This window comes from Anopheles coustani, chromosome 3 (assembly GCF_943734705.1).
Source record: "Anopheles coustani chromosome 3, idAnoCousDA_361_x.2, whole genome shotgun sequence".
Taxonomy (NCBI): Eukaryota; Metazoa; Arthropoda; class Insecta; order Diptera; family Culicidae; genus Anopheles; species Anopheles coustani.
Window position 1 is genome coordinate 19,913,299 of NC_071288.1, and position 20,881 is coordinate 19,934,179.

Consider the following 20,881-nt stretch of genomic DNA (forward strand, 5'->3'; position numbering starts at 1 on the left):
TAGTGAAAAAATCATACAGCAATTGGTTTTGTTTGTTTAGAGTGGGGTTCTTTTTTTCACATCTTCCGCATTCTCACATTAAGGCTTAAAGCACTAAATAATAACTTAAGGTCGAAAAAGGTGGGTGAATTAAAAACTGTCTCTCTTCTTTCTCTCTCACTTTCGTTACCTTCTTTTACTTTGCATCTTAGGGTTACGTTTTCGATACCGTTTCCGTAATTATTGGTTGTCATATATATATGTATATTTTCTTAACCTTAAGCTTCATCCTTTTGTTTTTGTTTGCGCTCGCTATATTTACTCGTTTTCAACACTTTCTTTGCTCATCGCGTGACGCACTGAATTTCACAGTTAAAGCTTAACTTAGAAACAAACGAAGAAAAACGTAGAAATATAATAATAGTAATAATAAAATACGGTAACCCCCATTATAATGCGCCGCTTCCTCTTCCTCTCCCACCGATTCGAATTAAACTTTACCCGCCATTTGTCCTCCTCCTGCGCTGTCTGCTTATCTGAAGCCGTCGGATCGCTTTGCTATTTCCCTTTTCTTGTCTGTGTTCCGTGTTTCCTCCCTTCCTAGTGTCCTATAGCCCACTGTCTGTGTCGCTCTAACCCGCATCTGTTTGCCCCGCTGGGAGATGGTATAACATTTGGATTAAAAAACAAAGCCCGTGTAAAAGGCGCGTGAAGAAGTGGTGATGCGTTAAAAATTGCGTGTCACGATCGTGCAGTCAAACCATTGCCAAATCTTTCACTTACCAGCAGCGTGGAAGCGAGAAAGAAACATGGATGATGAGAAAAAGGACCTGCTTGTAGAAGATTGCAATCTTTACTACTGGCACGTATTTTTGTTTTCGTATCCTTTCCTTCGCCATTGGTTAATGTAGTTTTTTGTTTTGTTGTAACAGGCTTCTTTCCTCACTTGCTTTTTATGCTGTATTGTGTATTTTAGTGGTTTGTGTGTGTGTGTGTGTGTGCGCGTGGAAATGAATAAGATGGACGCTTTCATGATTATCAAGTACCTTTCAATTTGATCAATTTTTCTGCCTGTTTGAATTCGTTTCCTTCCGATACGGATACCGTTTTTCTTAAGTCTCTTTAAGCACACACACACACACACACAATCTTGCCACCACATTTTCCGAGTTACATCGGGACGTTGGCCAGACTGGCTGGCGGAAAAAGTACGTCACGTATGTACATCGCACTGGTTTTTTTCACTTTTTCGCCTTAGAACAACACGAAAAAACGGGAGAGGAAAATTACACTTAAATAGTCGACTACTACACACGACAAATGGTTTGCTGTATTTTTGTTTTTCGACACACCGTGCTACTCGTAATGTACGTGTTTTTGTTTTTGCTCCTTCCGCCATTCATCACTCTGCGGTCGTTTATTGCATATATTTCCATCATACTATTTGAGAGATAATCGTTACTTAGAGAGAAGCCTAGATTATGTCGTCCGCAAAACGCTTACACTTTCTTCTCTTTACTTTCTTCTATTTTCAACGCATTTGCTAACGTTTCCTCCTCCTTGTTGAGTTCTTGATCATCATATCATTTATGTTGGTGTGTGTTTGTGTGTTCGCTTGTCTTTTGTTTTGTTTTATCGCACCTTCTTTTCTGAATGTTGCTTTCGGTTTCTTTATTGCAAGTTAGTTTTGCTTATTAGTTTTACCACCGGTGCCGAATGAGCGCATTCGATTGTTCAAAAAGCGTTAGATGCGATGTAAAGTAGAAGAAGTAGTGGTACTTTGCGCCCCTTTTTAGTATCTTTGCTCGCCGAGAAGACGCCTCCCGATTGTGTGTTCCCCAGCTATTTGTTGCTGTTGCGAGCATCGCACTAGTTCTCCCGGTTTTTGTTTTATCCTTAAATTTTGCTTAGTTAGTTTGTACATGTAAATAGGCAAAAATTGTAGTCTTTTTTAATACACTCCTTTCTAAACCGCGTTGCATCCAAATGTTCGCACCCTCTTCGCTCGCTTTCATCGCTTTTTTCCTGCTCATGTAGCACACAATACCCGCTCCGATCCCGAGTTTTCCCTTTCGTTTCTTGTTGTTTTATTGACCGAAATTTCACAAACAGCAGAGTGTTGAAAAGAATCCCCTCGGCGGCATTCGGCTTCCCGTTCCAATTGCGCTGCATATGATCGTTGCCAATCGATCATGATCGGGATGCTTGAGCGAACCAAAGCATAAACCTTAAGACAGACACACACACACATTCACACCAATTCGGCGCGTACACAGTACTCACGATGCCGTTGTGCGTTCGTCCTCACGTAATTCGTAAGATGATAGATCATTGCATTTGCTTATTCGTTTGCTCGCGATTGTCATTTAGAAGTACGAGTTGCGTTTTCCCTTTCGGGGCGGACTGTTCCGGAGATGGTGGTGTTGCATTCGGGTGGTGGAAGGTGCTTGTTTTTTTTCTCGCTAAAAGGTGCATATTTCTTGCCCGAACGGTAAACCCAACCCAACCAGTTCCAACGCACCCCGTACCGGATTCGAATTGCTTTTCATTTTGGCGTCACCCAGTGGGTAACTGTTATCGCTAGCAGTGGACCGTGTGTTTGTGTGTGTGGGTTGGGTTTTTCGGCTTCCTCCTAGCCCTATTTTATGGTGGCGCTGATCTGGTTAAGACGCACCAGTGGCAGCACCAGGCAAATCATCGGATCAATTGGTGTTTAAACGGTTTTCCACACGTTCGCACTCGCACACACATTTTTCTCTCCGTCCCTCGGTGATCCGGTAAAAAAAAAACGGATACTCCGAGGCACAAACAACCACAATAACGCCACACTTCCACAAGTGCCTCATTGCGCTCTCCGATTGCCGAACAAACCAAACTGAGTAGCGACAGGTGGAGATGGCCAGACAGGGTGGGGAGGGAACAGGGGAGGCAGAATGGAACATGCAAACACATTACTTTACAAATGTACAAGTATATTTATGGTGAAAACAAACAAACAAAAATTAAAAAAAAAAATGAACAGTTTTACAGAGATCATCGGTTGCGAAATTGCGTATCATTCCATATTTGTTCCACCAATTTGTTTTTCTTTTCTCATCCTTTGGCGCTGTCCTCTCCATCCTCCAGTTGTGTCTGGTCTCGCTTCTGGGGTGGCCTTTGTGTTTGCCTTCGAAACAAACAAACGAACCGAAAAATCTACAAAGCTGGAACACAATCAAAACCGAACGAAACGGACGAACGGCGGTCGGCGGAAACGAGTGTCCACCGGAAGCCCACGTGTTCGTCTGTTCATCCCTCCCGGTGATCAACCCAACGAAAGGGCATCTGACGGGGAGGGCAAGGACTCAGTTCCGACGTTGACGGCGTTGAATCGTCGTTACGGAACTCAACTCAACTCGTTTTGCAATCGAGCCAAGATCGGAGATCGCTCCGCCCACAGATCGGGAACGGATTTGCGGAAGAAAATAAATTAATGAACAACATTCGGGAATCGAACCCACCGCGCGAGGAGTCGTGCACGAAAAAACAGTAACACGTTCCTCTGGCAAACGAGCACACACAACAATAAATAAATAGGTCAACTTTGATCGAAAAATGTGATCAATTTTGATTAAAACAAAACGAAAGCTTTCTCTCCCGTGGTGTGCGGCTCGATGGTATCACATGTGAGTCGGAAGAGGCCTATGGTCGGGCACATACCGACCGAGGCCCTTCAATCTATTCTCTGTTTTTTTTTGTTTTTGTTTACAAAACAATCTTCCAACCAAACTCATCCGATCGGTTCCGCAAACCGAACAATTGCAACAGCCCTGTGGTGAAAATCTAAAACAAATTATATTAAAAATATCCTTTCCGTACCGTGTCGATCGATCCAAGTAAGCCAGGTTCCAGGGGTAATTTAAAGGTTCTTCCTCTTCTTCGTATAGAAACGGAAGCAAAAATCTCGCCGCATCCTACGATTTGAAAACATAAACGATCGAACTTTCAGCATCCAGAACCATCTGCCGAGCGAGCAGTGTTGTGTTACAGCTTTACGCCATATTTTCCGAAAGGAGGTTGGCTTTTCCTCTCTTCTTTTTACATAAATATAACAGCGTCCCGGATGTATTATTCATTCCACCACGTCCTTTTACCTAGCACAACGTTTGCTAAAAATTTCGCGTGAAAGGTGTGATCGATAGTTTGTGGTTTTTGTGTTAGTAGTTTTTAGTGCGTTACAAAACTGAAATAGTAAATAGTATCTTTTGCTTCTGCGGGTGTTTGTTTGTTTTGTTTTTCTTCTTGTTTTTGTTGTTGTTTTGCAGCTCTCCTACATTCACTTTCGTTCTCTTTCGCCATTCATTTTCCTCTTTTACCACCATTGCGTCTTCTCGTCTCGTTTGCCTTAATGCAAGCCTTCGCGCGCGTACGGAGTCGATTAACGTCTTAAAGGGATTAGTACTTAGTACACTTTTCCGAGTGTTCCTACTATAAGTGTGTGTGTGTTTTTTTTCTTGTTGTTGTATAGCAATGGGCACCTTCCCCTTCGCCGCACCGAATACTCATTTAACTTATGCTCCTAGTACACATATAGACAGAATTTGCTTTTTTGTTTCAGTAAGAATTATGTTTTTACGAATTACGTTTATACGGATTTGATTCTTTCTTTATCTGCGTAACGTGTATTGGGGTATTGCTTCCCCCTCATTCCACCGTCCTACTTTCGCTTTGCGCTTTCCTTTCCGTCACCTTTTCACGCGCACAGCTCTTCGTTACAGTCGCACACTCCCATCTGCCGCACTTCGTTTCGACTTTTTCGACATTTTGTCTCTCTTTTCGGTTCCCTGCTGCCAAAAAAACTGTCACGGTGTTCGCTGTGTATGTGCAGCTTCCGCGTTTCCTTGCCCTTCATCGTACTAACGGGGTTGGGCTGTCTGACTAACACACGACAAAGAGGAATCCGGGGTTCGCTCAGTTGATTGCATTTGGCCCGGATGTGGCTTAGAGCGTACGTTTCAGTTTGCGCCCCATCAGTCCCTCCTTGGTACCCCTTACCCCGTAGTGCCACCCCGCTGTGGACATTATCATTAGTTTTTTGTTGTTGTTGTCGTTTGCTTTAGTTTATCGCTCATTTTAAACTTATTGGCAGTGGTTATGATTTTTTACTCCGCTGTGTGTGTATTTTGTTTGTTTGTTTTTTCTCTTCTTTTCTACAGATCTTTTTACCATTTTGCTTTCTCCTTAATGGGCTTTTTCTTCCTCCCCTTCCCCAAACCGCACACGGCCGGTGGGAGGATATGACGATCGCTTCGAGATCACCGGGTTCCGAATCGGCGGTTGGAAGCGAGAGACCAGGGAGAGAACCAGCTTGATGGAGGCGCCCGGTAGTTCACTTAAGCCACCCTGCCGCTGGCCATTTCCAGCGGGTTTGCCGCTCGCACACCTTCCACCCATCGCTTTCCACAAGCGTGCCCAGCTGGTGCATCAGGGCTTGGGCGTTTCTTCGTACGGACGGCGTTGGATAGTGTGGTTTGCTCAGAAGAAACGGTTCAGTTCGGGCGCGCCGGAGCGATGGAAGGAACCGGCAGCGGATGATACGGCAAACCCGGCACTTCGGCTTCGCAACCACCAAGGCCACTGCCTTCCATCAAACTGTGGCTCCGGTTTTTTCAGTAAAAGACTCGCTTATTTCACACGATCGCCCGGTCTTCGGTTGGTTAGCTTCGCCATTCGTTTGTTTGTTTGTTTGTTGGTTTTGTTTAAAACTAAATCAGCCTTTGATGTCTTGTGGTTTTCGTATTTCGTTTCTTTTTTTTTGTTTGTTTGTTTTTTTGCTTTACTCAGTTAGTCTCTTCAAGTAATTGTTTTCGCTTCGGTTGATCAAGTTGCTGTTTCGCTCGCTTTAAACGTGTTTGCCACCCACGTACAGCTTCTTCCGTTTGCCGGCCCGCTTGTTCTTGTCTCTTCCCCCAGCCGTTTTGGGACCGGGGTTTGCGCGGGTCTTAAAGTCTTTTAGAATTCGGTTTTACTTACGGTTTATGACGCGCCCGCTGCCTGGTTCCGGGCCGGGTTTTTTCGTTTTTCCCGTGCGGGAGACGTGGTTCGGCACTGGCTCTAAGTTCTAAAATAAAAAACTACACGGCCTGACGACGACGACGAGGTTCGATGTTGCGTGGCATGTGAGTACGAAGACGCTCTGGCTGGGTGCGCTGTAGTACCGGGTCTCTCGGGTTGTCGACCGCCCACGAGATGTCTGTCCTTGAGTGTTGAGATGGTTGCTACCGTTTGGAACTCGCCTGTGTGAGTGTGGATGTTGTTGATGGGCTGGCGGTTTAGACCGTCAGACCCGAGGGACGCGGGCGGGCGTGTGGCGGAGGCTGCGCGGGTTGCGCCAGCGCGTACTGCGGCCCGTTGAGACGATGTTGTTGTTGGTGCTGGTTGGGATGGTGCAGCATCACCGCTTGGGGGAGATGCTGCTGCTGGTGCGCCTGCTGCGGCTGTTGTTGGAGCGGTATCACCTGCTTCACCATGGCGGTGGACGCCAACGACGACGACGACGAGGATGACGACGACGAGGACGAGGACGAGGACGAGGACGAGGAGGACGACGACGATATCCAGTGCTGCTGGGCAGTCGGCGCAGTGGACGAGGGCGTCGCCACCGGTGGGGCCGGCGGCAACTTGAGACTGCTGTTGTTGCTCGGCGGAACTGTTGCTGCTGCTGCTGCTTTGCGGTTGCTGCCGGAGGCCGGCTTGGATCAGTCGCCGAACCGGCTGCAGGCCTTCTTCCACTTGCACTGCGTGCACCACTGGTCCTTGTGGTCCATGCCGTACACCTTGCGGCACTTCTTGTTCTCGCCGCGCGTCCGACGGTTCGGCGACACCGGCGAACGGTGCTGGCCGCCGCTGCCGACGCTGCCCGCGCTCGAGCTCGAGCTGGTGCTGTAGGAGCCGAGCGAGACGGCGCCGGCGCTGGCGGCGGCCGCACCGGCCAGCAGCTGGTGGTAGGCGGCGGTGCCGCTGGTGCCCGTGGCGCTGCCGCTGCCCGGTGACAGCTGGATGTGGCCGAGCTGCTGCTGGTGGTGCTGCTGCTGCTGCTGGGCGGCCTGCGCCTGGTAGTGGTGCTGGTAGTTCGGCGACGGGTACGGATACGAGGCCGACGGGCGGGGCGAGAGCCGCACGTGCTTCTGGGGCGATGTCTAAGAGAGAGAGAGAGAGAGGAAGAGAGGCAGTTAGTCGAGCGGCTCGAGTGGGCGTGTCCCGTACCCCCCCCCGGGTACTTACCGGGCTCACCTGCGACCAGGTGTAATTGTGGTGGATCAGTGGCGAAACGCTGCTGTGGGTATTGCTCGTGCCGTTGGTGCTGCCGTTCGAGCTGCCGGTCCCGTTGCTCGACGCCGACGACGCCGACGATGACGCGCCGTTGCTGCTGAGGGCCGCCACCGTCAGGCCGGCCGGCAGCGGCGGCTTGATGGAGGCCAACTGCTGCGCCTGAAGTTGCTGCTGCTGCTGCTGCTGCTGCTGTTGCTGGTGGGCGGCGGCGGCGGCATGCTGCTGGAGGGCCTGCGTCTGAGACAGCAGCCCCTGCCGGTAGTTGCCAACGATCTGGCGCTGGTACTCCGGGTCCTCGTGCGGCGGGCGGGCCATGTCGCGGTGGCTCAGCGTCGGTGGCGAGGGTGGATTCGGGGCGCTCTCGTCGCTCTCATCCTCGGTTTCGGTGAAGAAGAAGTCCTCCTCGTCGCTGTACTCGTTCGGCTTGCGTGGTCTACAACGAAGGCAAGGGGAGACCGTCATTAGCGGACCGTTTGTTTCACCACGAGACCAACATTTCCCTCGTCCATTGCTATAAAACAACCTCTTCAGAGGCCGCGACATGTTTCACTTATATGCTGACAGCACAGTAGCATCCGTTAAATTTAAAAAATACCGGTTGACATTACCGGTAGAAATATTTTTATAATCCCTCTTTCGTAGTACTCGTCTGTACTTCGTGGAAAACCCTTTGCGGGAATGGAAGCTTTTAGCTAACCGCATCCCTCGTCCGCTCTGGTGCCCTTTCACACTTCACCACGTGGAAGTTCTTTGGAAGGATTTCGAAACCATCGTCACCAAAACCGCCTACTTACCCAAGATGTGCGTTCCTAACGTGTGAAGTGATCTCGGCGCATGTAGAGTAGTTGAGACCACAACCTTTCCAGGTGCATTTAAAGATTCGCTGACTGGCCTGTAAAAGGAGAGAGAGAGGGAGAGAGAACAAAAACAGGATAAGAAAGGGGCTTAGTACAAGTTATCCTCGTGTGGTGTGTTAGGTTCAGTTGTTGTTGTTTTTCCGTTCCGTTGGTGTTGCCATTTTGTCGTCATAAATGATGCCAGGGTTAAGGAGGGTTTTGCATGAACACACAGAGAGAGGGAGAGAGAGAGAGAGAGAGAGAGAGGAAGAACTCGATCCGGCGCAATTTCTTACATGTCGCACTTTCGGCTTGAACACTTGCGTCCTCCGGGCGACGCAAGACCGCGCTGCCATCAACACTTGGCCGCTGGCCATCTTGAGATTGATCGAAATTCCCTCAACACCACCGCACACATACACACACACACATACGCTCGCACGCTCGCAACACTTGGCTTGGCCGTTTGTTCTAGGTTGGTTTTCCGCGAGTGCGTTAATGATTTTTCCAAGCCACCCTGTTTTTTTCCCTTTGTTGGTATGCCTTCCTTGTTTGCTGTTTTTTTTTACATTTGCACGTTTTCCCTGGCTTTTCCCGATCCGCGGGCAGCAGCAGCACGGCACTGTGCTGCGTCGTTGCGGCTCGCGTAGCGTCACGTTACTGCCTGTGCCTACTGCCGACCGTTACAAACACGGTACGCGGCACGGCCTGCTTTCGGCTTCCTAGGGACGCGTCCCCTTCTCCCCATAACCTTTCGCCCCTTGCCCTCCCCGGCCACAGTATCCACCCACGGTTTCGGGCGAAAAGCGAGCGCGAGAGTGAGCGAGCAAGTGTGTCAAGCGTTACTGATGTTATTATGCGCCCACCCGGGAGCCCGCCCGAACTCCTGCGCGCGTCCCGCCCGAAGGCGCCGGAAGCGAACCCATTTCGCTTCGCGGCCCCATCCATCGGGGCTCCGGCTTCGGTTCGGAATGGGAGCCCCTGCGAGTGTGAGTGTTCACCATATCCCGAGTGTTCCCGGTTGGGTTTGAGGGACGGACCGCGAATTTCGCTCCACCATCCACCGACCCTTCCTTCACCGCCCCCCTCTCTCACAAGCTTTCCCCGGGTTGGTGGGGATGTGTGAGGTGGGTGGGTTTTTATTTTCCCTCCCCCATCCCCGTTCGGTTCGGGCTGACCTAGTTTCCAAACAGGAGCTGGAGTAGTAAGGATATGAAGTGGAAAGGAGCCTTTTACATACACCCTGCACCACACGTACAGGAGTCACTCCTTCTCTCTCTTTCTCTCTATTTTTTCACACATGCATTCCCCCCACACCTGCCCTCGGTTGGTTTTATCCCAACTCGCCCGAAATTCCAGTTGTTTACGGTGTGCTACATTGTTTACTTCCTGTTCCGCTCCGGAGTTGCCGCAAAAGGGACGAACCCGAGCGCTCTTCCGACACCTTCCCTAATCCAGCGGCGATTCCTTTAATCTTCCTACACTTGCGTTTGTGTGTGTGCGTAACTAAAGATCCAAAGAAACCTTATTCCCACGGCTTGCTGCTAAGCTGCGTCCCGGTTCGGTGTCCCGGACCTCCCGACACCTTTTGGGGATCAAAACACACAGCCCATGCCGTACATAGGAAGCGCACACTCCCGGAAGCCAGCGGGACCGGGTTTGGGGCGCTGTTGAGCGATATATAACCGGGACCTGGGACCGGGAAGAAGACGAAAGCCGGCGCGGGAGGCAACAATGTAATGTGTTTTTCTTTTCCCGGAGTTTCTGCGCTCCCCCATTCGCTCTTTCTGGATAGGTTTGCCCACAGCAAACTCCCTCTCCGAAGCTGGAGCTGGAGTCGTTGAAGTTTGCCGCGAGTAAAAGAGACCGGAACTGGGACTGGAGCTTCCCTATCCGCACGCAACGCACGCTGGTAATGGTCAGGAATGGGAGGAATCATCCCGAATCGTGCGCTCTCTAGCTGTGGTAGTGTGCTGCAACACACACACACTTTGCACCGATGACCCAGTGAGCCAACCGGGTACACAATGTCCCGATTTCCCACTGGCTCGGTGTGTTGGTGTGTGTGCGATTACAGCGGACCGATTGCGCGCGCTTTCTGCTACAATGTAATACAAGGGATCGGGAAACCCACAAAAACCGGGAACCCGCGACGGCGTTGGGTTTTCCACCGTCCGCTCCGGAGTTCGGGGGACGTACGTTTGTGTTGGTTTCGAGGCTGCCGCTTGTATATACAGAGGGCGTCCGAAAACACATTTCCCGGCATGCTAACAGTGCGCCGGGTACCGGCCGGGAAATCTGCCCCGTCGGTCGGTGTGTGTGTGTGTGTGTGTGTGTTCGGTGTATTTTCCCTCATCCCAAGCCGATGGCGAGCGCACGGAATTAAGTGTTCCCCGCTTTCGTGGCGGCTCATGCGTCACGCGTCGAGTTCGGTCAGCCATGTTTTGGTTTGCACCATCTGTTTGGTGGTCTGAGGTACGGGGGAATGGTTTGAGCGGGGGGCGGTTTTTGGCACTATGTACTAGGTTTCTTTTCTCGCCTGACTGCCAACCATTTCCGGCCGGTTTGTTCGTGTTCGGTGTACGACACTTCCAGGATCTTGCTTGAGATCCGGGAGCCACCTGAAGCCCTCCTCCTCTGGTCACGTCCTCTACGGAGCTTCGCACAAAAACGGACCATCATCCCGCAGGATCATTGGTGGGAACTTCGGTGCTTTCGCCTTCCCGCGGGCTCTGATTATCGATTGACCTAGTTTCGGAACCGAACGCTTACAACAAAGGCCGCGTGTGCGTGTGCGTGCGTACCGCATTCCACTACTATGTACATACCATCGTTCCCGAAAATTTGTTTTTGTTTATAATTTGACGGCTATTTCCTCTTGCCCCGTGGCGTTTCCTTTCCAAGAAGGGAAAACGCTCTGCGCGGATCGCCAGCCAGCGTACGCTTTTCCATGTTCTCCCAACCCTCGGTTGGTCGCTGGTGGTCGAGAATGCTGCTTTCTTATCGCAACCTTTAAACTGCCTCCCCCCGCCCCGTTTGTATGTTGTTCTTTCCGATTAGTTAACGATCGACGAATTTGTTAGCTTTAGATGTTCGGTGCGCTTTGGTTTGATGTTTACTCCCGGGTTCCCGGGAAGTTTTCTTTCTTTTCTCTCTCCGTCACGCTCGAGGGGTTGGGAGGAACCTGCGGCTGGGTGGGGTAGCCCGGGTATTTGATAAGCAGCATGATTATTTATGTCCTATCGCAACATGGACGTCATTCTGGCGTTTACTTCGAAGGCCTCGAGGCAACACCGTTGACCTGCTTTCGCTAGCACCTCTTTTGCCAACATAACCGGGGGGTCGTTATGTTGGGGGGAAGGGGGCCTATGCTGAAGCCCGCTTCCCCCTCTGTCACCCCTGCCCTTGGTGCAGTGGCTTAGTTTTGGTGTTAGCGTAGGAACCAACCCGTAACGGTGGGTAACGCTTCGGTGTTGTAAACTGTTCTACTATGTAGGCTCGAGTGTGAGCGGGAACGAAAAATCGTGAAACATTTTTTGCGATGAAAATGAGTTTAAATACGTAGAGCCAACGCCGGGGAAACATAAAGAAAATATAACCCATAGGAAATGGCATAGGACTGCTGGAGATTGGTGCCAGAAGCACTTTCGCTGTTCCGTTCCGTCCACCTTAGCACACCGGGTTTGCCTATCTTTAGGCGTCCAAACGCTACCGTTTTGCGGCGTACACGGTTGACCCAGTTTTCTTCCTTGTTTGGCATGCACTTCCGCGGAAGCCAGCATCTCACGTTCGACTCCATTATCTCGTTTTATTGCCTCCGGGGACTTGGGTGACGGACAAAAGAAGCATCATCGAAACCCCGGCCCAAAATGTGGTGCCAGCCGTGCCAAATCGAGCGGCGGGAAGGGTCAACGTGGAAAACCAAAATGACTCCAGCAAGCGTCATCAACCACCCAACCACTGCCCCCCCCCCCCCCCCTCGCTCAAATTGTGCACTTCGTTTTCCGGTTCCGGCGGACGAAAGGACTGCCGAAAATATGGGTCAAATGTTTTGCTTCGGCTCGGTCGGCCGTTCTACATTTTCCCCGCACAAAATGGCCGCATATATGTGCATCCATTTTGTGTTGACCATCGACCAGCGGTAATTGGTTGTGTGTGTGTGTGTGTATAGGTTACTGTGTAACCGGGCCATAACTGCACTTCATCTTGCCTGCAAGCCCATTCACAACCGCAACAAATGGCGGCGGCTGCAGTAGGTTTTTTTTGTGTGTGGAAAACGCAGCACAATTTTCGGAACTGCACACCACAGTGTCCGCCAATAGCTTCCTTTCCCCTACGTGCCGCCCGTTGACCTACTTTTGCACGTTAGTAACGAGAACGAAAAGCAATCCTGCGCAAAACACTGTGTGTAACACACACCGTTTAGTGTATAGGTGTTCTTCGTTACCAAAAAAAAAAAAAAAATATACAAAAAGAAAAAAAAAGAGGAGGAAACCAACCCACCATTCGACCCTGGTCAATGTAGATAATCCTTTGAATATGCCTCGGGCGAAGGTAGTACGGCCTTCTCCTTCTCTGCCGAGCGAGGGCGAAGTTGGTTGTAAACACATTTGCAGCAGCTAGCCGAGTTCCTTCTTCCCTGGATCGCCGGCAAAAGACAAAGAAGACAGACTAATCCTCGCTGATCCCTATTGCGGACTTAGCAGTGGGATGGATTTCCCCATTGAAAACCTCCCTGAAGTGTCCCAACCTTATGCTGGGGAACCTCAAAACTTATTCACGATATGGAAGGTTTTTTTCCCTTCCCATACGCAGGTGACACCGTTAAGTGGATTTGGTTGAGTTTATAATGCATGGTTCTTGACAAAATTACAGATTAGCCTGCAACGTCTTCCCCGCCGTGTACCGCACACTGTAATTAATGTGAGCACATCGATCTTAATTAGTGACCATGTGGGAGGGAGGAGAAGCTGTTCCACGTATCTCAGCAGGGGCGGAAGTCCTACGTTTGGCCTACGACCGTTAGCTTAAGCTCGAGCGATAGCTGCCGATGGTGAGCAGGCAGATCGGTTTGACGAAAGACGTTTGCTGCTTCCAGAGGAGTTGGAAAGCGCGGATGAGCCCCGGCCATGCTTCACTTTTTAATAAACCAATTATCCGTAAAACCCACACTCGGCTGGATCGATTCCAAGAGCGTGTCCTTGTCCTAGAAAAAAATAACGCAAACCGGACCCGAGCACGAGATTGAGGGTGCGTTGGATTTAAATCTACCCTTCGATGAAGCGTTTCCAGCCGGGCGGAGGGTGGCGGTGTACCGGGGGTTGGGCTGTCTTTCATTAGGCTAGATTACGCTTTGAAGCGCCATTCTATAATTAGAGATAGGGTTGGAAAATGTTATCTCCCTCGGCTTTCAACTTGAAGCCATTTTCCGGAGTTTTAGGTACGGCATATAATGGACGCTTTACGGATCTGTCGTTTGACAACCGTCACCTTTTCCTTCGGAAAACCCTTACGGTGAAAATGTATCCAATTTGCCAACCCATTGCTTCGCCAGCAGCGCCCATCGCTTATCGCTTGTTGTCGTTTGGAATGGAAAGAAAAATGGTCCGAAATTTTCCCTGACGCATGGTTCGGGGAAATCTGATATACCTGCCGAGATCGGATGTGCGACCGGGGGGACGGAACGCAACGCATTAGTAACAATAAAGGAGCAAAACGCCCAGCAAGTACAAATAATGAACCCCGAGACGTGCCCGACGGTGGCGTTATTTTTCTCGTAGACGATAAGGCGGCGCGCGAAAGGTAAAGTATATTTATTTGCCATATTTGGCCGCCGCTTCTTTTGGAGCTGTGTATGCGTAGCAAACGCAATTACGCGATCATTAGACGAACTGGAGCCACCCAAGGCGGGGTGGAGGAAGAGGATGGCCGGTTGACGGATGAAGGTCGGGGTTTGGGAAACTTCGCGGCGGGAGTAACGACGGGGAAAAACGGGGAGACTTTGACTTTATGTCGCTAAACGGGGCAAGAAATATTGGGCATCACCGAAGGGCAATGGTTCGGAACGGACCCGGTTCGTTTTTCTTCCTCTTTGTTTGACTTGGGAAATTAGAAAACAAAAACGGTTCGCCAAATTTGTGATCCTTTTTCTCGGGTCTGAGCTAAAACGTTCCCGTTTGAATCGACACCCCGCGACTTTCCCATGTAGAAGAAAACATAAAAATATATGCTACGAAAAAGAGCAAAGAAAAACCACCCACTGAAGGTGGCCGAAAACCTCCAAACGTTCTATCCGTTCGATTCGATGGTTCGCCAAAGCCGGCATGTAAACATGCCCCGCGCCACTCTCAAGATTCCATTCATCAGCGAAAGGCTGCCACAAACACACACACACAGCGATGGAGGAGAAAGTAAATAAGTATGTGCACACGCAAGGATAGGCCCGAGGATGTAGTGGGGTGGTTGAAAGTGCGGGTGGAAAATCGATTTTCACTTCCCGCGGGAACATGTTCCTCAACTGACAGCCGAGACGGGCGGGAACCACCGGGTTGGCGCTGGTGGTGTTTATGTATACAAAGAGAATACACAATCAAAACGGGTATCACACAAAAAGGAACCTGTGTGTGGGGGGTGGTGTTGGGCTAGCAAAGGGGGAGGGATACCAACGGCGGGGAGTTGGAATCCCGAGCGCGCGCACTCGACAATGTAGGATGAGTGCGTTACACCAGAGCACGATGTAACGGCTCGTAACGCCGGCAACCGTTGGGAAAATGATCACAACGAAGGTAGAATTTATTTAAAATTTAAATAAAACAAGCAATCACTTTTCGAGCGCATTAAAAGCACCTTTTGCATCCCTTTTGGAGGATCAAAACATTTCCCTTTGGATACATTTTCCCATTATTGTTATTTGCTTCAGCAGTTTAACCGGCTGCCGGTTGCCGGTGCGCAATTACTTCCCAATTCGGGAATACATGTCCTTGATAAAGGGCAGCCGTGTGAGTGTGTGTGACTGTTGGAAAATTCATCTCGCACTCATCATCTCTCCGAAAGGGAATTTTCCCGAGAAAAACAGAGCAAGAAGGGAAATTCGAACCCCGATCGGGCGATGTCATCCTGACACACTCTTCGGAGGGAAAGCACGTACCAGGTATGTGCTAGTGGTGTGCCACTCTCGCTGGTGACATAATAGTGTCACACAGCATCAGAGCACACACACACACACACACACACACACACACACACAGGGGAAGCCAGCAGGAGAAGATTTGTTCCCGTGATCCCGAAACCTAGTTTTCGCACGAAAACGCAGATGATTGCGCAGATGGATGCGAAACCGACGGATGCTCTCTCTTTTTCTCGCTCCCTCTCCCTCACCCGGGTTGGCCCGGTTATCCCGCTTACCCGGTGTTGCGAGTCCTTGCGGGAGATTGGTGTTGGTATTCCGGCCTTCGGATTCGCCGGCACACGAGATTCCGGCAGAAGTATAAACAATTATCCTTCCCCAGAAGGTTGAGCGTGAGCGTGGTTGGTTGTTCGATAGAGAGAGAGAGTGAGAGACCGTAAGGTGTCCTCGCCAATGCCCCATTTCCGGTTCCCATCCGAAGTTCGCACCACTAACACAGTTCCCGCACGGCATTCGGTCGCCGGAAGCGAGAGAACGGCGCGCTTGTTGGAACGCAATGTAGAATTCCTTGCGGTTGGCAACGGCATTTCGTGTCCTGATGACTTTGACTTCGATCGACCGAGCAGAGAGAGAGAGAGCGAGCGAGCGAGAACGGGATCGGTGGATGGAAAAGCTTCCCAACTTGGGAAAGGCAACCCCCCGCCGTAGTTCTATCAAGAAGTGTGTCGAAGGATTCTTGTGGCGAACCCCGTTTGCGGGATTCGTTCGATGCGAAAGCTTTTGAAACGACCGTGTGGGAACGGCGGGAAAGGCCGGGAAATGGTAAGCAAACTTGGTCACGCTCTTCGGAGAGCTTCTCGAGAACCACCGCCTTCGGACGCCTAGGACGAACGATACTTTTCTTATCTTCCTCTTCGAGGTACGCGCTCCAGCTTCTCTTTCCTTTTTGCGCTGGCTCTCGCGTCCGGTTCGGGAGACCCGTGTTCCGAAAATGCGGTTTTACACCTGACCTAGGAGCAGGCTCATCTTACAGCCCGAGGGCCGGAAGTGGATGTCCTTAAGGTGCAAAAGAAAAATGGCAGCAGAAAACCGGGGCGTCAGGTTTCTTGCAGCTGGACAGTGAAAAAAATCACCATCGCTGATTGGAGATTGTTAAAATGGAAGACAATTCCCCAAAATCCCTCAAAGCGGATGACATTTAGTATTTCTATGTTCCGATTCGGAAGATCCTGAATGTCTTACGGTCTTCACGGGCAGCACTCCTTGCATAAGCGTCCCCGTCGTCGTGGTGGTGGCCGTCCCCGGCAGTGGTGGTGGTGCTGGTGGTGGTGGGCAGGAACCGTAGCTGCCAGCGCCGACGACACCGGCAGCGACGACGCCCCCGTAGTGGGCCCCCGCTTCCGGGTACCGGCCCGGCTGGCGCTCCTGCCTCGGCCGCTTCCTGCCTGGCCGCGTCTGGGCACTGGGCGCTTCCGGGGGCCACAGGCCACAGAACGGTCGCACCGGGCGCACTAACGCTGGCAGTAACGCTGTGTCGTACTGGTGACCCGCTCCGTACAGCACCTCGCCCCACATATAAGCGCACACGCTCGCCCCCGGCCCCCGGGAGCTTTCCGTTCCGGGGCGCTCGGGGCGGTCGGGGGTTCCTTCTTCCGGTGCTCCGGTGTTGAGTTCACTTCGGGGGTGCCCGACCTAGTGGCCCGCACATGGTGCTTTGCGAGAAGGGAGTCAGCGGTGCAACTGGCGCGGAAAGTTTCCGATGAACTCCAGCATCCCCCGAATGCGAATTATCGACCTCCTCACGGAATGTCTAACACTTCGTACACTTAAGGATAGAAGACAAGATGTTCCCAGGGTAGCATCAAGCGCTTCGATGGCCACCGCCTTAATGCTTCAATTGATCCACCAAAACCACCGGAAACTGCTAGAGTTTGTCGCCGAAGACGATTTCTCACAGATGTCCAAGCACAAACTAACGGCAAAACAGGGGGAAAACCATTACAACATCACCCGATACAACAAATGTTCACCGACACTGCGATAAAGTCGTCCGTTTCCGTAGCTTGCCAGCGCCGTGGCCGGGAAACGGCGAGCAAGAACCATTTCCATTTGGAATTCACTTCACACTCCCTCCTTCCTCGGCATCCACTCGAGTGGAGTGGATTGATTTTTCACCGACGGATCGGAAAATGCTTTTCTTCTATGCGGGATATCTCTCTTGGCACATCGTTCCGCTGAGGGAAAATACCTTTTCCGGTAAGTCACTGGTTTTCTTCCCGGTTGATCCGGTCAAAAAAAAAAAAAAACGCGAGTTTGGGGGTGTCTGTTCTGGGAGGGTTTTTCCACTTCCACTAAATTGTTGATAGTACTGCCCGCGTTACGCGTAACCTTGTGACCCTGTTGAGCGGTTTTTTTTTCTTATTGTTTCGTAGTTCCGGTTCCTACGGGCAATCCCCCGTCACTCCCACCTTCACCGGTCGCCCGTCGTTGTTGCGTTGTTGGGCGGAGGCGGTATTTTTAGTTGGTTTTTGTTTTGTTTTTTCGGAAGGACCACGAATTAAACACAAAAAACAACCCCCACACGCCGATGGGAAATGGCCGTGGGTTTTTTCCGTTTTCCTTTTCTCTCGCCGGACACCGCGACCGAAACGAATCCGTCACGAAAGGCGCTAGGCGCTACCGGAGCGTACGTACGGCTGACGGGCACACTCTATTGCAGGGAAATGCTACGGTGGCACACCAGACACACCAGCCCGTGTGACTTTTTCCTGTGTCGAGCCAAAGCGCTGGCTCACACTCACTCAGCTCAGTTGTTGGGAATGTTCTCTCCGGTTTTCGGATTGGGTTTCGTTTGGTTTTGGTCTGGTCGTCGGTGTGTGTCCCTTCCTTCCTTCCCGACCCGGGGCCAGTCGGGAAGGGGGGGGGGGGGGGGGGGGGGGTGAGAAGGGAGTTCCTCCCGGTTCCGGCTTTCCCCGTGTCCCGGCCAGCCGGCCGGCCCGGTCGCCTTCCCGTTGGAGGATAAAGCACACACCCTGGTGCACCACCGTCTCCCCCATTTGGTCGCATTTTCCGAGGAACGCTCCAGGTGACACACTGGGCACATCGGCCTGGCTCCCCCATCCGTTTTCCCTAGCCGCCGGTCGGGACTTTCCCACAGCGGGGGGGAAAAGCAAGCCTCTTCCCCCCGCAGTTTCCTACCGACCACGCTGTTGCTTGAAGCTTTCGCGGTAATCCAGCTGTGCGCTTTCCCTCGTCTCGGGCCCGGAAAACTGCACTGCGCAAGCCCACCCGATGGAAAGCAGGCTGAGAGACATCTTTTCTCTCGGTGCTTTCTTGAGAGGAGTTGCACACACACACACACACAAAAAGACTATTCAGTGCTTTCCCAAAACCCACCCCAGCTAAAAGCTTTTCCGCCAAGCACTGCGTTGGAGTACAGGAAGCAGCTGTGTGAAAGCTTCCAGTGCGCCATAAATCTTGCCAATTTTTCCCACATGAGCAAGAGAGAGAGAGAGAGAGAAGGAGATAAAGAGGAACCAACAGCCTCCCCAGGAGAGGAAATCCTTCGGATTCAAAAGCGAAAAAGCTGGTTTTTGAAGCTTTCGCTCAACATTCCGTGCTCTCTTCACACTTTTTCTCCCTCCCTCTCTCTCTCAGTCTTTCTCTCTGTCTATCGGCTGCTTCCGGAACGAAAGAGATTTTAGGGGAGGAAAAAAAAAATAACACAACTACCGACGAGACAAAATGGAAGAATGTTTTTGAGTGTTGTTGCTTTTTGGGTTTTTTTTGTGTGTGTGTGCTGAGCGCCGGTCGCCGGGAAAAACGGGTCACGCTTTTCCCACCACCAGCTGACGGTGTATGACGGCATTGGGTGGATAAGCCGGCGACGCCATGTTTTGCGACGTGCCAACATGGGGAAGCTTTTATCATTATCCCTTACGTCAGACGACGAGGTGGGCTTTCTTCGATCGAGTGTTAAATCGTTGGAAAGCTATACATCAATCAGGGGATCGATTGGGCAACCCTTCAACAAATGGTGGTAAATGACCAAATGGAAATAAATGAATAAAATTAACCAGTTATCATTTTCCGCATCTCTGCGAGTTGAGGACCCAAGCCTGAAGCTTTCGTTCTAGATGTGTTTTGTTTTTTTCCGGGACCATTTTTTTCACCACCGACAAAACAAACCGTGGGTTTCGCCAACGCGTCAAGGTCATCCGGCCTTTTACCGGCCGGTAGCCGGCGACCCATGTGCCTTTTCGCACCCCCCGCACCCTCCGTCCCTTTTTGTTGCGCACGCGCTTCATTACGGGAAGCCCGAATGTTGAAGCTTTCCGTTCGATGCATCGGTGTTTCGCGGGTTTTGTTTATGTTTTCATCCCACTCTCGCGCACTCGCGTCCATCGTTCGGGGCCGGAACGGAAATGACCGTGGGTGCTTTGGTTTCCGCCATTGGAAGCAACACTTCACACCCCGCACACAACGATACGCTGGATGAAAATAGTGTTTCCCCCCCCGTGTTCGACCTCGAGTTGGAGTTCGGCACGAAAAGCGGTCGATCATTTCCTACCACCATCACACGGATCTGCCTTTTTTTATTTACCTGTGTGTTCCTGAGGGAAGAAGTTGAGGTTAAAACATCTCTCACACTCCCCCCCCCCCCCCCCCCCCCCCCCACAGGTTGTGATTGATTGTTGGCCCATCCCGATGATTAATGATTGTCGAGCAGCGGGTGAAAAAAGGGGGAAAAGTGTGCCAAAAAAAAAAGCGTCCGTCCTTTCCTAATCCCAATCCCCAAAACTCGGTGCGTTATTTCCCTGGAGTTATGGTTGGCCGGAAGTGGGAAAGGAAATTGCTTCCTTGCCATCAATACGCTCCAGCGGTGGGGGGGATTGGGGTAAAGGAGCTTTTTGTAACCGCGCACACAAAAATCTCTGGGTATTAGCGAAAATTCAACGTTGAACACAAATCTTAAATTTTCGGTGGACTACAGTTTAAAGTATTTAATCAGTTAGCACGGTACGGTAAAGCGTTTTTCGCTAATCGATCGATTGAATGAAGGGCAAGGAAGGGAGAAGGCTCGTACATTATTCACCACTTTTGCCCTCGAACGAGTCAGCAATCCATCCGGCCGTCTGTTTTCTTTTGCCAACGGCAAGTCACGGTGCGATTGAATTTATTCTGTCATTCTGTTTGAGTTGTGACACTGGGGAGGGTTTGGAACTCCGGTTTTCTTGCCCCCGGGGGGGAAGTCGGTCGATTCAATTCTACGGCACTTCCTTTGCGCTGGACCACGATTTGTCGACATTATTTATAGATCAAATCGGCTGCCGCTTACTATTTGTCATCCGTCATACCGCGTTTAATGTGCCTCAAAAAGGATTTTTTTGTAAATTTTCCATCGGCATCAATTTGGTGATAAGTTGAGTATTTAGTATTTTTGCTACTTGCTTACGACAATTTTGATTCAAAAAATAGTGAACCATTCGATTAGGCTTCATTCCATCAACCAACGCACTAATGAAACGCGACGGCACGTGGGCATCGATTGAGTGAGGCGGTTTTGCAGCGCATTTCAAGGAAGATTTTCCGCTAGCTTAGGAGAAAATTTTCCGCCAACGCCACAGCA

General features: G+C 50.9%; 1 protein-coding gene across 1 annotated transcript in view; it reads right to left on the reverse strand.

Annotated features, from left to right (window-relative positions):
- Positions 1-6,670: 6,670 nt before the first annotated feature.
- Positions 6,671-20,881, reverse strand: part of LOC131260706 (zinc finger protein 395-like) — a 90,835-nt gene continuing 76,624 nt past the window's right edge. The window contains exons 5-7 of the mRNA XM_058262502.1: positions 8,085-8,182; positions 7,243-7,723; positions 6,671-7,157 (exon numbers count right to left, since the gene is read on the reverse strand). Coding sequence (XP_058118485.1) covers positions 6,717-7,157; positions 7,243-7,723; positions 8,085-8,182 — 1,020 coding nt within the window. The 3' untranslated portion in view covers positions 6,671-6,716. The remainder of the gene's footprint in view (positions 7,158-7,242; positions 7,724-8,084; positions 8,183-20,881) is intronic.